General features: G+C 31.0%; 1 protein-coding gene across 9 annotated transcripts in view; it reads right to left on the reverse strand.

The window, feature by feature from the left end:
• Positions 1-18,421, reverse strand: part of LOC143073519 (uncharacterized) — a 35,591-nt gene that overhangs the window by 6,428 nt on the left and 10,742 nt on the right. For 3 of the 9 annotated variants that reach the window (XM_076249131.1, XM_076249128.1, XM_076249137.1), the window contains 13 exons: positions 16,123-16,248; positions 15,673-15,740; positions 14,847-14,903; positions 14,030-14,114; positions 13,473-13,561; positions 9,623-9,664; positions 7,710-7,852; positions 6,216-7,469; positions 5,846-5,866; positions 5,128-5,204; positions 2,651-4,437; positions 2,103-2,141; positions 94-371 (listed from right to left, as the gene is read on the reverse strand). In XM_076249131.1, the coding sequence (XP_076105246.1) occupies positions 94-371; positions 2,103-2,141; positions 2,651-4,437; positions 5,128-5,204; positions 5,846-5,866; positions 6,216-7,469; positions 7,710-7,852; positions 9,623-9,664; positions 13,473-13,561; positions 14,030-14,114; positions 14,847-14,903; positions 15,673-15,740; positions 16,123-16,248 (4,066 nt within the window). Of the gene's footprint in view, positions 1-93; positions 372-2,102; positions 2,142-2,650; positions 4,438-5,127; positions 5,205-5,845; positions 5,867-6,215; positions 7,470-7,709; positions 7,853-9,622; positions 9,665-9,966; positions 10,003-13,472; positions 13,562-14,029; positions 14,115-14,846; positions 14,904-15,672; positions 15,741-16,122; positions 16,249-18,421 lie in introns of all 9 variants that reach the window. The other 6 variants (XM_076249129.1, XM_076249135.1, XM_076249134.1 and 3 more) reach the window with 6 other exon arrangements.

Below are 18,421 nucleotides of genomic sequence, written 5' to 3' on the forward strand. Positions count from 1 at the left end.
ACCACCATTTTCCAGGCATATTTAGTGTTTTTTTTTTTTTTTTAAATAAATTGGATTGAAATGAAAATAAATTCCAACCACACTGTTACTCACCTGTAGAGTTAACCTTGACAAAGGTTTAGGGTCAAAGTTCTCTTCATCAGATCTTTCTTCATCCAGATCTTTATAATGACCTGTTGTGTCAAGGTCAAATTTAGAACTCTCCCCTATAGATTTATTGACTGGATTATCAGCAACAATATCCTTCCATGCAGTAGAGGAAACAGACTTTGGTTGCCATGGTTCTTGACTGACAGCAAAAGCTTGTCTTTCTTTTAATGGTTGCCTCCATGGTTTGGACTGGCCCATTGGAACAAACCAAGTTAAACCACCTAAAAATAACAAACTCTTATTAAGTACATATACAAATTAGCAGATGTGGTATAATTACCAATGAGACAACTCCCCACCAGACATACACCAAATGACACAGAAGTTCATGGTCATACTTTTTAACTTTAATACACTACTTAGTATGATCCCAATCATAGCAGGTCTCTTTATACATTCATGTGTTTGGATCTGTGCAAATGAAATGTTATTTCAAAAATTTCTGTCACCTCTTTTTTTGTACAAATTTTAGAAGCCTGAATTAATCACACTTTGCCAGGGCTATTTAAAGGTTATGATGTCTTAAGTTCAAAGCAGACAATCACTTTCACTTCACAAGTGTATACCACTGTATAGACACTTGTAAGTTATAACATAAAAGCATATATGTAAACAAAATTATTTTATGAAAAAAATGTTGCTGAAAAATTGTCAGTCAATACATTATTTACATAATTAAACTAAATTATATATGTTTGATATAATTTATTTACACCTATACATCTGGAATGTTCTTTCCCAACTGTCTGACAAAAAAACATATATATTCTGTGGGTGATTTAATTTGGATAGTGTACAGGCTACACATGATTAGTAAACTAATAAGAAGTGTTATTATGGACCTGGCAGACTTCTTTTCTAATATATAATGGAAAGATTTATGACAGATATATAATTAAATGTTGAAGGTTTGTTACATGCAAGGATTTGGACAGTGTAGAATATATATTTTATATAAAATTATTGAGTCCAATTTAATATAAAAGTAAGAATTTGCCTTCTTTCTATGAAAAACTTAATTTATTTCTGATCATAGGGTGTATCAATCGTATAAGGGTAAATTACAGTTGTATCACTAATATGCTAAAAGACCTTCAATTTCTTGGCAGAGATGAAACTTTTTCCTGTTTTCTTTCCTTTTAAGAATTTAAAACTTCATAAAGGAGCATAAACAATTTACCACAGACTATAAATAAAACAAACATTCACAAAACAACCTTCGGGAGATCATTACTTCATATTAATAGCCTTTTCATATAAATGTTTGAAATGTTACAAAAAAATGTCTCAAATACAATTTAATTGCACTTATGTACAATATGGTTTAGTGACAGTACATAAATGTTTCTTCTTCATCATTATTCCTTTAAAAGCACCAGCAGTTGTAGTAATGTCTATTAAAATTTATGGGTCTATTGTTTATCTTTTCAGCTGTACAGCTTTGTATGGTGTCACTACATGTATCAAGGTATTAACAAGCATTAAGCTAACAACTGTTTGGAGACTGCTTAAATATATTGTTATTTGACAGATAAAAATGATAAAACTTTCAAATGGATAAAGTTTCGACTGGGTAGTGAATAACAAAATATTTATATAAACAAGAACGAAACTAAACTAAAGAATATATAATTTATAAAGAATAGAAAAAGAAAAAAGAAAATAAATGAATAAATGACAAAATGACTAAATGAATAAATAATCATGCCTCTAAACTGTTTTGTAATTGGAAAATGATCAAGATTCTTGTATCTTTTTTTAAGCCAAATTTAAGCACCAAATGAAAAATACAGAAATTACTAGATGTCGTGTTTGTGAAAGTCAATCAAAACAATGATGTGTAGAGTGAACCTTCTAGAATTTAATTTAATACATTGAAACTATAAACATCATTTAAATGTTAAGAATTCTTGATCATTTTAAACTAAAACCTACACCTGGTTGCGTCTTACCCGTACGAAATCCTTTTCTTTTCAACCTTTGTTTTTTATCTATAGCACATCAAACAGTAATAATCAAGACAATGAAGGAATAGCAAACTTTTCGAAATTCCTTTTTTTAAAATTTATATATTGGGTATTTTCAGCTATAAAACAATAAAACAATGTAGATTTTTAACTTGTTTCAAAGACTTTTTAAAAAAGAAAAAAACTTCTAAAAACTAACATGAATATGTTGTTTATAATAAATTAAATTTTAAAATATCACCTTCATGACTTTGAGTGTATCTATCTAACTGAGATAAAATTATTGATAATTATTCTAACATATTAAATTTTACAAATGAATTTGGACATTGCCAATAAAACAAATTTAATTTTAAAGACAGAATAAATGTACTAGAAATTTCCAATATTTTTCCAATGCTTAATTTTTGTCACCTGACAAGGAGACACTTGTGTGCCAGAGTAACAATAAGAACAAATAATCACAACACAGCAAGAAATTAGAAGCAAAACACTTCACTCCATGTATAGAAATAAAAATTATGATATCTTACCATTCGGACTGTCTTGGAGTTTTCCAGCTAAATCATCATCTGGAGTTTCTGGTGTAAACATTCGAGATTTAGGTGGAGGTGACACTTTCATTTGTTTTGTCTCTTCATCAGACTCTGGAAGGCAGATACGAGGTTTTGGTGGTGACTTGGATCTTTTCGTCTTACGTCCAGGTCCTGCTTTCTTTTGGCGTTGAGGTGGTGAAATAGACCTATTTGTTAGTGTTCTGTCAGGAGAAGTAGAAGAAAAGGAATCAATTGGTGAATATGATCTTTGTCTCTGCTGCCTTGAATCGAAAGTTTTAACACTGCGTTTGAAAGATGATGACATTGAAGGGACAGATATAACGCCCTGATCCTCCCGTGGGGGTGACCATGATCTACATGGACTTGTCTGTACTGCTTCTGATCTTACATAGACATCTCGAACTTTCCGCTTACTTACAGGACTTTTTATTATTGGGGATGGCACATTAGTGGAAGCATCTTTCAATCTTCTTGATTTTGGAGACTTTGATCTTTCTCTTCGTAGTGTTTCTTTGTCTACAAAGTCAGTTTTCATTTGATTTTGCTGGTCTTTTGTTTTCTTTTTATCTGATTTCCCAGGTTTTGAACTTCTAGTTTTTCGAACAACTTGTAAATCTTCAGTGGAAGCCTCAGATTCATCTGCTTTTCCTCCCTGTCCAATGGAAGCCATATAAGCATCTAACATTCCGCCATGCTTAACCTTTTTTGTTCGAACTTTTTGAATTTCAATGCTGCTATCCTTAGTTGATGTAGTATCACCATTATTAGCCACAGAGTCAAATGAATCCTTATTGTTATCTAATGATTCCACACTCATAGTAGTTTCACTTCCAAATAAAGTAGATGACTCTGAACTAGCTGCTGCAGATGTTGTAGAGACATAATTTAACTCAACGTCAATAGCCTGATCAGATAATTTTCCTTTCTTCTTAGCAGTAAGCAGCATTTCAAGTTTTTTCAATTTGTCAAGTCTTTTAATTTCTTTTCTTCTTTCTTTGTCAATTTTTATTCTTTGACTTTCAATTTTGTCCTTGAGTTTATTCATGAGTGGATCTATCACATGTCTTTGTCGAGACTTTTTAGATTTTCCTTGGTTTGAATCCTCAGCTTTACTTGGAGTAGCCTCAAAACTTGCATCCTCTGCTATTGAATACAAGGTGTCAATACTATCACCATGAACTGGAATATCAACTTTGGCCTTCTTAGAACCTTTCATTTTATTTTCCATTTCTTTCTTCTGTTTTTCTTCAACACTTGAATCAGGATTTCTACTTTCTTTCTTATGTTTTCCATGCAGTTTTTTCTTCTGTTGCTCTTGTAGAATGTCCGCATAACTTCCATTACTCTCTTCCTCACTTAATCTCCTTAAATTCTGTAGCTCCTGTCTTTTTCTTTCACTTCTTGAGTCTTTTCTTTGTTCTTGACGAGACTTTTCTGACAATTCTTGCATAATTCTACGTTCCTTAGCTTTTTCATAAGTTCTCTCATCAGTAATTTTTTGCACTATATGTTTTGTTGGATTTTTCAACAGATCAGTGATGGCTTCCATTCTAGATGAGTTTATTGTGCTTGTACTTTCATTCTGGTTCATTTCCTGGAATTTTAGCCATAAATCGTTTATATTTGGAGGAAGTTCTCTGTGTGATTCCTGTTCAAGTTTTCTCTGTAGTGACTTTGCCCTTTCATTTGGAGGCACATGATCATACTCTGCACCAAATTCTTTCTCATCAGTGGAATTCTGTAAATATCCTTTCTGTTTCAATCTGTAAAGAGAAAACAATGAAGCATAAAAGCAATCAAAACCATTTGTACTTTGAAATATTTTACATTTTGTCATGTCCAGGCCTTTTATAGCTGATCATGTGGTATGGGTTTTATTTCTTTTTGAAGACCGCATGGTGACCTATAGTTGCTTGCATGTATGTTATTTGAACCCTTGTTGATAGGTTTCTCATTGCAAATCATAAAACATCTTTTTTTTAGATACATAATTTTCCTCTTAAAATTAATCATTTACAGTGTACATTTTTAAGTAAGCTCTTTAATAATTAAATCAAAATAAGTATTTCACTAGAAAACCCAGGTTATGTATCAGTATATAAGAATTCAATAAGCTAACATTTATAAACAAGTAAATCAACATGAAGTTGAGAAATATTGGTAGAAAATGCTTTGTGTTTCTTCATTTACAGTGACACTCTTTGTTTACAATCTGAAACAACTGAAAGCAATATGAAAAATAGTTTATTCATTCTTACGTGTAGAATTATTGTAATTTATATGAAGGAATCTAAATACATAGTACAATTGATATACCATTATATATCCACAATGTACCGGTATAGATCCACAATGTACCGGTAAATATCCACAATGTACCGGTATATATCCACAATTGCAATGTACCAGTATATGTCCTCATTTTTTTTTATCTAAATAAACTGTAATTTTACCTTCTTTGTAATTCATATTCAATCTGAATTTTTGCCTTTTCTTCTTTCACCATTTCTTCGAAATCTTGGTCAGGACACTGAAAACGCAATTATGTCTGCTATTAATTACTTCAACCAAAATCATTTTACACAACACTAGCTCACACTTTATAATGTCAACATATAATTTTGTAAGATTCAAAACATCGATTGTAATAAAACTATATTTCCAGAAATCGAGTTAGATGCAAAAAATTTACAACCAAATATACTTTTGTTACATTATTGTGAAAACTAGCACATAATAATTAATTTAATCCTTCTTTCCCTGTCAAAATGCTGTAAATCAAATTTTCTGTCAAAAACTTGTCACACTTTTATTAAAATCAAAAGTTTATACGTTCATGTCTTGAGCCAGTTCACAACCATTGATCATAAATTCAAATAAGGTGAACAACTGTACAATATTTGCCAGCGACATTATAAGTGCTTCCCATGCCTTAGATTGTTGCATGAGGAAAGTTGTTGTAATCTGAATCAGATGTTCCAAGTGTTAACTTATTGTGAGCTAATCAAGACTATCATTTAATTGACAGTAAACACTTAAATAAAAGAAACCATAAAATTGTACAATACAATGTCAAGTTAAGGTGAAATGCATTTTAATGACCACATGAATGATATCAAGACTTGTGTACGTAATAAATGTGAATCATGTGCTGACACAATGAAGACTTACATTGTAAGGTGTACTACAGCGCTGTAAATATAATGCTTACTTTATAAAATTTAACAGAAACATTGAAGGATTGTACGAAACTTTTATGAAAACTTTCAAGTTTATAGTATATTAAGGAGATTAAATCAACAATCACATTCTACTAAACTGTTTGAAAGTTTAATTTTAATCTTTAAATGTTAAGAATAAAATCTCTGTCATATTTATCTAAACAAAATGTGTTCTCTTTTTTTATAAACTTTAAACAATAATAACCAGTATTTATATTTTCCAAACCAAATCTGTACAGAATAATCTGAACATTACTATTATGATCAATTCGACTCCTATCTAATATAGACTTATTTTTGGATGCTAGTAATAAACCTACCCTTGGTAATTCTCTGAATTCTAGTTCCTCTGTATCATCATCAATTAACACTTGGTGATGAGTCATACCCGTCCTAGTGGGAGGTTCCTTACGGGGTCTATACATATCATAATAATTCTGTCCCTTTTCTAATGTTCTTCTTTCTTTTGGTGGCTCAGTATCTGGTCCTCTGTTGAGAAGCCTTTCATCCCTCACATAGTCTATAACTCTGTCAGTTTGTCTATAACCTGGGTTAATTGTGTCTAAGTGTGGACCTGGGTCCAACCCTAGTGGTAGTGCTGGTCCCGGGTCAAGAGGTCTAACATTTTCTTCTGATGGTTGTCTATCTGATGTGAAATCAGAACCTCTGTCTAAAGGTCTGACCACTTCACGAAGGCTGGATTCTGAAGAGCTTACTCTTGGTCTATAATCTTGACCCCTATCACTAGGTACAGGTGGTTCTCTGTTTAAATCCATTTCAAGATTTCCAGATTCCAAAGATCTAGTTGGTTCTCTACTGCCTGGTTCTAGACCTGAACATCTAGGTTCTAATCTATCATGTTCTGTTTCTCTCCATGCTATAGTTCTCATTGGGAAGCTATCATCCCCAGGTCTATCGTAAGCCTTATTATAAGGAGTGGAACCTGGTTTATCATCTTTGTTTATACCATCTCCAAGTTCTCTCTGAGAAAACTCAGCCATTCTATCATAACTAGTTTCCTCTTGTCTGGTTATGAAATTTGGTCCTTTTTCTAATGGTTTGACATTTAACCTGTCTTCCATCAGCTTTTCATCAATTAATCTTCCTTGGTTGGCACCATTTGCTAAGACAGCTGGTGATGCCATTGAAGTGTGGTGAGAATAGATAGGAGATGGTTGGCTAGACAGTTCCATGAATCGATCTCCATACATTGGAGAGGAATATTTATGATCAACATCTGGCAGTGTTGCTAAATCTGTTTCAGATCTAGATTTTGTTGGTTTTGGTTCATATTGTTCTCTTTCAAAAGTGTCCCTGTATACCCGACTATCACTTCTGGGATCAGAATGTTCATGTCTGGTTGACCGTTTGGGAGTAGCATACTGGTCCCCTGGATCAGACCTAGTACTGAGAGTTAACCTATCTTCATATTGACCTGGTACCCTGCTAGTAGTGAAATCTTCCCTGTTTCCCATGTCACGTCTATACGAGGACAAGTTACTACCATGAGAACTGGCTAAGTCACTTCGTGGATTATCTACTCCACTATCTGTACCAGACCTTTCTTTGTCATCCTACAAAATAATACATATGTTTTTACTTTTGCATCAATATAGCATTTAAAAAGAAAAACACCAATATGCCTGGTTGTACAATTGTCTCAAGTACAAAAATATTTTATATATGTAAACAACTTTTGCATACTCATTTAATAAAAACAACCTTTCAATATGAACTTTAATGAATTAAAAAATTTCAATTCTTATTCCTATCTAGTAACAGAATGGAATTTCACAATGCTTTTACAGACTTACAGCTAAAGATTTTTCATCAATTGTAGATAAAGTGTCTTTTTGACCTGGATTCTTGGTGCCATAAATTCCAGAGGTAGAAGGGACATCTTTCCTGGATCCTAGGTATTGTACTGGGAATGATGGAGCAGTGGCATCATCAGAACCTAAAACAATAAAACAACATCATATTGAATTTAAATTATATTTTCCTGTTAAATAAAAACAACTCAGCTTTGACTTTTTTTATTACAAATTAAAAATTGCAAAAGTGTCTATATCGTCATACTGTAAATTTTAATTTATATATTTTACAACAAAATTATTGCATGGGAACAGTATATGTCCACTTTAATATGCAATCTAAAAGTAAATAAATTTAACTAAATATTTGAAAATCAGATGAAGGTATTATACATATATTTTAATTTATGTTGTGATTGTAGATTAGCAATTTGATATGAAAATAATTTTTAATACAACAGCAAAATTAGTTCATGCATGGCACATCGTTTTTATTTTATCCTTTGACTAATGATTGGATGTAATTGAACAGTCAATTTCAATTATTTTGAAAGAAGAAGATCTCATTATTAAAATCCTGTCAAGCATCAATGATGAAATCTGTAGCACCTTAAGCATGTTTAGGCAATAACAGATATCTGAAATACTGTAGATAATTTTTTATAGAAGTAATTTGAATAAGATTTGTCTCCCTTGAAAACTATCTCTGTATACACTGTCATATTTTTTTTTATTTGTATCCATCTGAAGAGTTATGCCTTTTTCAACTAATTGTTATAGTTTGTTCATATGTTGTACTGTTACACCACTGTCCCAGTTTAGAGGGGGGGATGGTGCCTTCAAATAAGTTTAAACCTGCCACATTCTGTATGTATGTGCCTCTCCAAAGTCAGGAGCCTGTAATTCCTGTTGTCGTTTGTTGGTGTGTAACATGTTTTTCATTCATTTATTTGTACATAAACTAGGCTTTTAGTTTTCTCATATCAATTGTTTTCATTTGTCATTTCTGGGCCTTTTTTAGCTGACTATGTGGTATGGGATTTGCTCATTGTTCAAGACGGTGATCTATAGTTGTTAATTTCTGTGACATTTGGACTCTTGTGGAGAGTTGTTTCATAAGCAATCATACCACATCTTTTTTTTATGATTCTCTTAACTTCCATGTGTTTCTAAAAACCTAGTCAGTGAAACAAGATGTTGGTCATGTTACAATTTCACAATTCATGCAAGTCAGTCATATTAATTAACATGCAAAATTTCAATTTTAGTTTGAGCTAAAAACCTTTCTGTATAATGTCATTCCAAGTTCATTGGATCCTATATTTTCGATATGCATTTAAAAATAATAATACAGTGACGGATTCACTGAATTTAAAATAAAAATTCCATGCTTATTTCTTATAAAACATGTACAATTCCAATATAGCCATTATGCGCTTAGCTTGCATTAAAAAGCTTACTATTAATCCTCAATACTTTAATCAAATAATATAAATTTTTAAACTAAAATTTTGAATTCTGTAAGAAACACTTTGAAAACAAAATATTGTATTTGAATAATTCTTATTTCTGTACTAAAAGTATATATTTCAATAATGATTATTTATTTTTTGTGATCTAGATATTTGGAGAATTTTTTAACAGAATTTCTATTTCTTATATGCTAAATGTTTTGACCATAATGTACACTAAAAAAATTAAATCTCTTTTATTTTAAAACTTCTAACCCAAATCACTCATTGAAAGTAACCTGGAAGTATGTATCTGTAGTTAAATAAAACCAAATTTCATAAAAGGATAACAAAAAATTTTTAAAATAAATCAAACACTAAAACATTCAAATCATTCCATAATTGTAACAAACTGTTAAATGAATACAAATATACAGCAATAAAGCACCAGCTGTTTGTTACCTAGGTAATATGTGCTAGGGTTCCATGTGACCCTTCTTTGTGCTGAAAACCAAAACTCAAATGTATTATATGTGTAATTGACTATGTCCCAGTAGATATTTATGGTCGACATCCACAACAGATTTAATTAAACTTTTTATCCCTTGGTTGTAACAATAATTTACCTCTACAAATAATTTAAGAAAAGCAAATATTTCAATAAAAGCCAAAAATTATATAAATAAATGCTATTCCGAATGTAAAATATTATAGTGAAATCTAGTGTACAACAAAAATAACTGCTAAACAGTGAAATCTACACCACATTAAATAATGAAAATGTTTGAACAACAGAAATAATTCACCTGAGTGTGTACTTTCCATGGTTGAATTACCTCCCACTGAAATTATTGTAATTGTGTTACTGTGAATTAATCATGATTTATGGGATACCAATTCAGTAGGAGGGGGTGTCATCCTGAATTCCACCCAAAGTATTTTTTCCTGGATCCCAAAATATTAATCATTAATTCCCAAGTCACTATTGATGTAAATTCCAACCTCAATTTCTGACAAAAAATAAATGCCAAATCCTGACAGCCTGAAAATGGATTTTCTGCTCTTCAATTATCATAGATTTTGTGCATATAAGTAAACCATAAATTCAAATGTTCAAAAAAGAACATACTTCTTACAGGCTTGTATGTCAACTTAGGCAAAGCAACAAAATCAAGCATCAACAAAAATATAAGTTTTCTTTAAGGCGAAGTGTACGTAATTGCACGCCTCTAGCGGAATACGGGATTAAAAACGTTCGTCGTTAGTTACGCAAGTTATCTCCCTTACTCCAAGAAAGGACACACAAAAGAGAAACTACTTTCTGCGGTCTATAATGAATCCAACAAGCACTCCTATGCTGTCTTAAACCTCATAGAAATTATCTAAAAATACTCCAATTACAAATCATTCTGTACGTTGTTCTGTGTGCAGCTTGACTTATTTAAAAACACTGGTTTTTTTTTTGTTTTAGACGCATAGGAGAAGGCATTTCGTGCTTATGATATCAACAGAAAGAAAAAAACGCCTCACAACAAAATTATAAACAAATAAACAAATAAACATGTAACAATTTTCTTCTATTGATATCAAATTAATTATAATGAACCTGAATTGACCCAACAATTTTGTTTTAAAAAGCCGTAGTCTTGAACGGAAAACACAGTACTTAACGTAAAGTTTTATAATAGGTTACAAATAATTAATGAAAGACGTGTGTATTTAATTGTTTAATTTAAAAGACGTTGAAATATTCGTATTTTGTGCAATTGAAAAAATAAACAAATTAGGCCCCAAAAATTATTCAGTAACTTAAAAGTTGTCTCACTCTAACATTTATCTTAAAAGTAAGTAAAAATTATGTCATTCAATTCCCAGTTTTCAACTTTTTCTACATGTGCAGAAAGTAAACAGGTGTCTTCTATTCCGTCCGCAATTTATGGGAAAACTAAATCTAAATTAAGAACCATATTGAAATTGAAAGTACACATGTAAGATAAAATATAACATGTCATTTCTTCTTTCACAAATTCCAATTTCGAAGAGATATATAGCGAAATCTGTTTTCTTTTATTGTGTCTAGCTGTGTGCATCATTCAAAATTAGAGAATGTAATTTTGAAGTATCAAGTCTCAATTCAAGATTATGAATGAATAGAATATAGAATTACGGGGGGAAAGGGGGGGGGGGTAGGATCTTTATCATAACTCCGGGATCGGGTGTTTTTAAGCTCGGGACTACGGGATTGACCCTTTTGGGATCCGGGAATTCTATTTCCGAATTTCGGGTAGTCGGGATTTAATTTTCTTTTAATTCAGAACCTCCGGATGTCGTGTTTTTAAGCCCGGGATTACGGGATCTGGATCCCTCCGCCCCCTTTCCCTCTATTATGGTTAAAGAAAAGAGGTCAGGGAAGTTTTGTAATACTTGTAACTGCAATTTGATATTTAGTGGAATGAGAGGTGAAATGTGTTCAGACTATTACAATTCCATTTTTTTTTAAAATTTAACCCAAGTTTACGGCAAGGTGTGTTTAACGACCTCGATGATTATCAATGAGGATCTCGCACTCGGTCAGCTATAGGTTTTCACCAAGTTCATGATCATACAAGAATTGAGAAGCCTGTGGTTTACTATTCTTATAATATGAGACTTTGGAGTTCATATAATTTACATTCAACGTTTTTTATCGAATATTTCAAGGCTTTTTGACTATCAATGTTGACCCCCCGCCCCCCCCCCCCCAAAAAAAAAATTGATTGGATAAAATGAATGGATTACCGCCCCTATTTCAAACTAAAATCCTATAAACTGACTAGTATTCGAATTTGTTAAAAGAAAAAAATTGGTATCTCTCATATTGATTCAATACCGTAATGCCGAAAAACAATCATTTGTTTCCGCGAATTCCGAACAGCTAGAAATATATTCCCGAGTTTCAATTTGAGTAGCTCGAATGATTCAAGCCCTTTCCATGTCCGATTTTCTCCCACACGAGAAATGGAGTATTCGTACATTAGCTGAATAATACGACTGAATTATTCGGGTTACAATTTGTGTAAATCCCGAATGCACATAAAAGTAAAGGTCCAGCCCTACTTTCGGGAAAGGACTGTTGTAGATTTCAGATTGATTTCCAGAAATAAAAATCATACAAAAATGTTTCACGCAAATATTCGTCTTTAGACGTGTAAAGTTATACAACGGTTACTAGCCGGTCTGGATTGTGATAAAAAGAAGCACATGCAATGCATAAAATATATAATGTCGTGGCTCAGGGATGTGTTGAATTATAGAGTCGCTTATGCGGCACAAAGATAAGATTAATTTACCCAAATGTACTAAGAATTACCACACAACTTAAATTTGCTTAAATATTGATTTGTTATCCTGTGCCAGACCGTTTTCTAGCTTGGCGATCTCCGCACGCACCCGAATATAAAAGACAAATACAATACAATAGTACACAAGACGTAACATAAAGAACTAAAGACCGAGCAACACAAACTCCAACAAAACGGTATATATTTCATACAAGTATAGAACTATATGAAGCGTCGTAACTGTTGCGGCGACGTCAATAACGTTGTCGTTGTTTTTTGTTTTTTTACACTCAAGATTCAACTTTAACAGGTTATAGCTTGAAAAGTAGCACGGTTGCTAAGGACTTTCTTTGCACCAATCGATTCCTCAGACATTTTAGAATCGTCTCATAAATTTAAAAAAAAATCGATTGTCTAATATAATAGAAAATCTTGGAAATGTAACAATTCCTGCCGAATTTCACGATTTTCCCTATATATCCTTTGTAATTTTGGTGTATGATGCTGTTAACTTCAACAGCTCGTATCTCAAAAACGAAAACGGTTACCCCCTTTTTTATTTTATTTTCCGATTTATTTTTACAAGCAGAATCTACATGTAAAATTAAAAAAAAATCCATTGTGTAGTTTAATTATGTACACTTCGCCTTAATACACATAAATTGGTTCCCATCAAAAATAAATGAATCCATAGTAAATTTTAAATATTCTTGTAACTTGGCTTTATCTTTTGAACTATTTCACTTTGGAATTTTAAATAGAAATTTTACAAATATCTGAATTAGCTTTCAAGCTAATTTTTATATTCCATTGCTATTTAAAGAATTAAACCTCTCATGAACAATTCTAAAATATCAAAATATCGATGTGTATAAAATTACTGGAACATGCACCCTTTTAGAAGTAGTATGTGTTCAATTCTCAACTTAAACATTTTGTATTGAAAGAAATTGTCATTTTAATGACTATAAATGGTATAACTTGTTTTATACCTGTATGATTGCTCTCTACAGTGGTGATACTCTCTGCCAAAGAATCTTCTCCATCTTCTGTGTAATACAACTCACGACTACCATGTGGTCTATAATATAATATATAATGATAAAAATTTACAATATTTAGCCTTATTAAGTTGAATAAGTTAAAATAACAAAATAAAAGTATATCTACTATAAACCCAATTCATATGTAAGTTCAAAATCATACTTAAAATAAACTGTTGACACAGAGATATGTCCTGCCAGTCTGCTTAAAATTCAGAGAAAAATATGTAATGATCTATCACAAGTAGTTCCCATCAAACTGACCTAAGCATAAAACTAAACAATTGTTGACAATGTCACCGCATCAGCCACCAGTACAGCAATCACACTTTCTACGACGTCTCAGGCCAGACAAAAAAATCAAAAAAACTTTTTTCTTATATTTTAATCATTTATCCAGTACCGGTTAACTTTACACAATAACATACACGCAATGAACATATTTAATGACTTTGTACACTGACTAGCAGTTATGGAAACATATCCAGTAAAATAATCACACAAACCTGTAAGGTCTCAGTCGTGCAGCATCTCTTCTTCTGGAACTGTTGTCTGAATCAGACAGTTGTCCTACTGAGCTCGGACTTGATTCTGTAAAGTCAGGGAAATATTTAATGATAAAATAAATTTAGTCTCAGAGTATAAATATTTACACATCATAAATAAAATCCTTCTATATTGTGACAACACCATCAATGCAAGTAGAATATGTCACAATGCTAAAGCCCTCATTGAATCTCCCTTACTCCGATTTACACTGGTTGACAATTTTAAATATTCACCTCCTCAGAAGGCCATAATTGTATATTGTACCACAATATCTAGTGAAATGAATTGTTTCTTAGTTTAATAGAAAGCATTCAATTATTTAACTTCTTTAAATCAAAGTTTCATATAGAGTCATATATATGACAAACTTGACCACCAGTGGCATTTAAATATATATATGATTTTTTATCAAATTAAACTGTGTTTGGATGTAGCTATATGGTGCAGCAATAAATTTGATGTTAACACTTTAATTGTTACACAAATGAGACTTCTCCCAAATATTACATTTCAATTCACCAGTTTCAATCAATTATGAATGCACGTTTAACATATTATTACTATACAACACAGAAGCCATGATGTTTTATGAGTTTTGTGTTAGTAAATGGATTAGAAAATCTGTTGAAAAAAAGAACATTATACATGTATCTACAAAATGTACAAGTACACTGTAAGTAAACCCTTTAAAATGAAGTATATGTTTCTAAAAATAAAAAATGATGCAACAATGACATAAGCAAGTTATATATTCACAGCAATCACATAATATACCTCCTCTATAGAATCTAGTAAAACTGTGGTAATTTTTTAAACGAGGTCGTCTAAATACTGAAATCCATATTCAAGAATTTGTATATTGCACATAGTACTAAGTAGTGGTTAACCATTTATGATTTATGATAATAATAAAAACAAGAGGCTAAAATTTTATCTAAATTGTAATTATAACTTTGAATATGTTTGAGTCTCACGGCATTCGTTTTAATTATGTCTCATGACATATGGTCTATATATGATGTAGGCAACAGAAGAGGTTTGTGTGCACTTTAACTGGGGTAACCACTCCATATTTCTTTACACATGAGTTTTAAATGAGTTAAATGTTGGTTGGTGATTTTTTATTGAACTGTTCAATATTTGTTGAGATTCTAATATTTTTAGGTTTTATTTTATATGAAGCAAATATCTATCATATGTATATTTGTGTGTGTGTGTGTTTTCACATTCATTTAATTTTCAATACATAGAAACTACAAAAGGGTTACTACAAAAGTATAATTAAACTTGTACTGGGTAGATAATTTTTATAAGAATTTGCAAATGTAATATTCAACATGGAATATATATAAAAAAAAAATAGCAGATGTAAAATGAACTAGTTACAATTTTTACATTTTGATGATTGCATTTTCTCTGTAATATTTCTTTGTATTGTTTCCTTCATTTTTTTTTATCAGATACAGTTTTTTTATAATCATATCTATCAATACAACATGGATTGACTGATTCATTGGTATTTAAGGAAAATCTTTTTTTCAGCACTTTTGCCCTATTTTGTGTCGGTCAGTTGTTATTGGTAGAAGATTTTTTTACTAACCGGAAGGTGGTGTTGTCACTGTTTCCTTTTTTCTGACATCCACTAAGTTCTCTTTTTCTTTCTCGTTCCTACAATTAAAGAATTATAAATTGACAAACTGTATACTATTCAATGTTTGGTTCTCCATGCTCTTCAACTCCGTACTTTATTTGGCCTTTTTAACATTTTTTGTATTCTAGCGTCACTGATGAGTCTTTTGTAGATGAAACACGTGTCTGGCGTGAATATAAAATTTCAATCCTGGTATCTATGATGACTTTATTTGAAGTTATAGGTATTTATTAATTCCAGATTTTTCAAGTTTATATTTTCTGCTTGGATGTTTTAATACAATAAATAATCTTGTAGGAATTTTTTTGGGGGTGGGGTGCTATTTTCATTAGGTGAACTTCATATCTCATATCATTTTTTTTGGTTGGGTTCCATCTTCTATTTACTGTTTCTATTTACCCATGAGGTGATGATGCTGCTCTTCTGTCTGTAGCAGAAACAGCTGGTTCTAAGTTATAAAATCTATCTCTAGGTAGCTCTTCCCCATATCTAGGCTCCTCAGATTTACTTCTTGTGTGTCCATCTCTGTAAACACAGTGTTGATACATATAAAAATTCATACATAGCATCAACTTCAACGATTGAAAACATTTACCTTAGAATAAAACCATAGAAATAAGTTCCTCTGACTAGTATCATATCATTACAAGAAAAGACTTTTCCTCAATTTGAATGTTCTACATTCAAATACAAATATCAGGATATTTTGGTATAAAGAAATTTTTGTGTTTTTTATTTTATGAAAGAAAGTAAGGGTTAATTTTTGGTGTGAAAATTTTAAGCACTTTTATTAATATCTTATTTTTTTTTTTATATTGGAATTGAATGATCAATTAGTTGTTGGTGCCTAGTTACAGTTAAGATAACCAGATAAAAGAATTAATCTATATATCTAGATCATGTTAGATGGTAAAAATTAAGACATGGGTATTTTTCTTTTTGTAAATTAGGTGTTTTGTCTTAACATTGATCTTATAAGCAAGTAAGACAGGTCATTAATAACTGTGCAATTATTAATATAATAAATAGTCATACATGACATACTATCATATCCAAGGCAACATATTTGCATTTATCTTTAAAAAGTCAACAAGTTTTATTTTCTTATATTTAATTTTGAAACTTTCATCTCAGGCTTCAAAATTATTTTTTGCAACCAAAAAAACATCTTATTTAACAATATAGCATTAACATACCTGTTTATAAGGCCATTTTGAGAGTTATCCATTTCAATTTCAATACATAAAACTTTATCATTTCTTTATCACAATATATAACACTTTCCTCTAAGTCAGGCACAAACATGAAATACACATATTAAACATTCTATTCAATAAGTCCAAATGTCAACAAAAATCATTAAAAATGTACATGTAAATCATTTACACTGATAATTCTGTTACAAATTATACCATTATGATTCAAAGTCAATTTAAATTTCTGATAACTTTAAAAATAAGGCATTTAAATTTTATCATTTGTAGTTTTCAATTTTCTTGCACAAACATGTATTTTGTTTTCCCACCAAGCTTAAGGATCACTCATGATAATAGGTTATTTTTAATATAAATTTATGACAAAATTAAATATTCTATAAATGTAAAAGCTGGGATCCTTAATTTCTTTTTAAATACACAGAAATTTTTAAGGTCAAGGTCTGAAATATTATAGACAGTCATTTTTCTATTTTTGTGACTTGATATTGAACTTATTTCTTTCTTTAAAGTCTCTGAGGAAAACAAACATGTTATGACTTTTCAGTTCTTATTCTAAATGTCCATCTTTTAGGCAGAATTTTCCTCTTTAATGCAGATCTTTCATCCTCAATACAGAATTTTAATCATTGATGCACAAATTTGATCTTTAATTCTAATCTTTAATTCTAATCTTCAATGCAGAAAATTTTAATCTTTAAAGCAGATTATTTTATCTTTATTGCAGACTTTTGGTGTTATTACACAATTTTGAACTTTATATCAGAATTGTCATTCTAATTGCAATTTTTTTTTTTTTATCTGAAAGCAGAATTTTCATCTTCAATGGAGAATGCAGTACATTATACATTCACTTACTAAAATATGCACATGGACATTTACAAAAGAAAATACAGTAACAGCAAGAGTTATAAACTCTTTAACTTTTCAACTTAGGGAAGTGTGTAACATACGTGTATACATTCCAAATGATTGCCACACCAAGTTACAGTGCAAACACTCTAACATTACATATATGTCTTGCAACTGGTTTTGACCTTTTTAATATAATTAAGGCCTTAAAAGAAAACTCATAATATCTGCTGAATTCAAAATTGCCAATAAATGAAACTCTGAGTTGAACGATAAATGTATTACAGATTCAGTGTATTGTATGAGTAATGTTGAGAAATGAACTTGTAATCATTTCTGAAATCAGAAAAGAATTAAACCATTTGCAAGAATAATATTTATTTCATATTGGTTGAGAATAAGATTCTCTTATTGGATTAAAAGGGGTAACATGACATTCATTATTCTTCAGTAATAAATTCCTTTGGTCATTAACAGAAAAAAACGGACCAGAAAACCGGTTGTTAACGAACTTTTACATGATAATGACCGGTGGGGCGTGGTTTCCGTCTGATAATGACCGTTGTGGCGTGGTTTCTGTCTGATAATGACAGTTGGGGCGTGATTTATCTGTTAATGACCGGTGGGGCGTG

Source organism: Mytilus galloprovincialis, chromosome 4 (genome assembly GCF_965363235.1).
Source record: "Mytilus galloprovincialis chromosome 4, xbMytGall1.hap1.1, whole genome shotgun sequence".
In the NCBI taxonomy this organism is placed as follows: domain Eukaryota; kingdom Metazoa; phylum Mollusca; class Bivalvia; order Mytilida; family Mytilidae; genus Mytilus; species Mytilus galloprovincialis.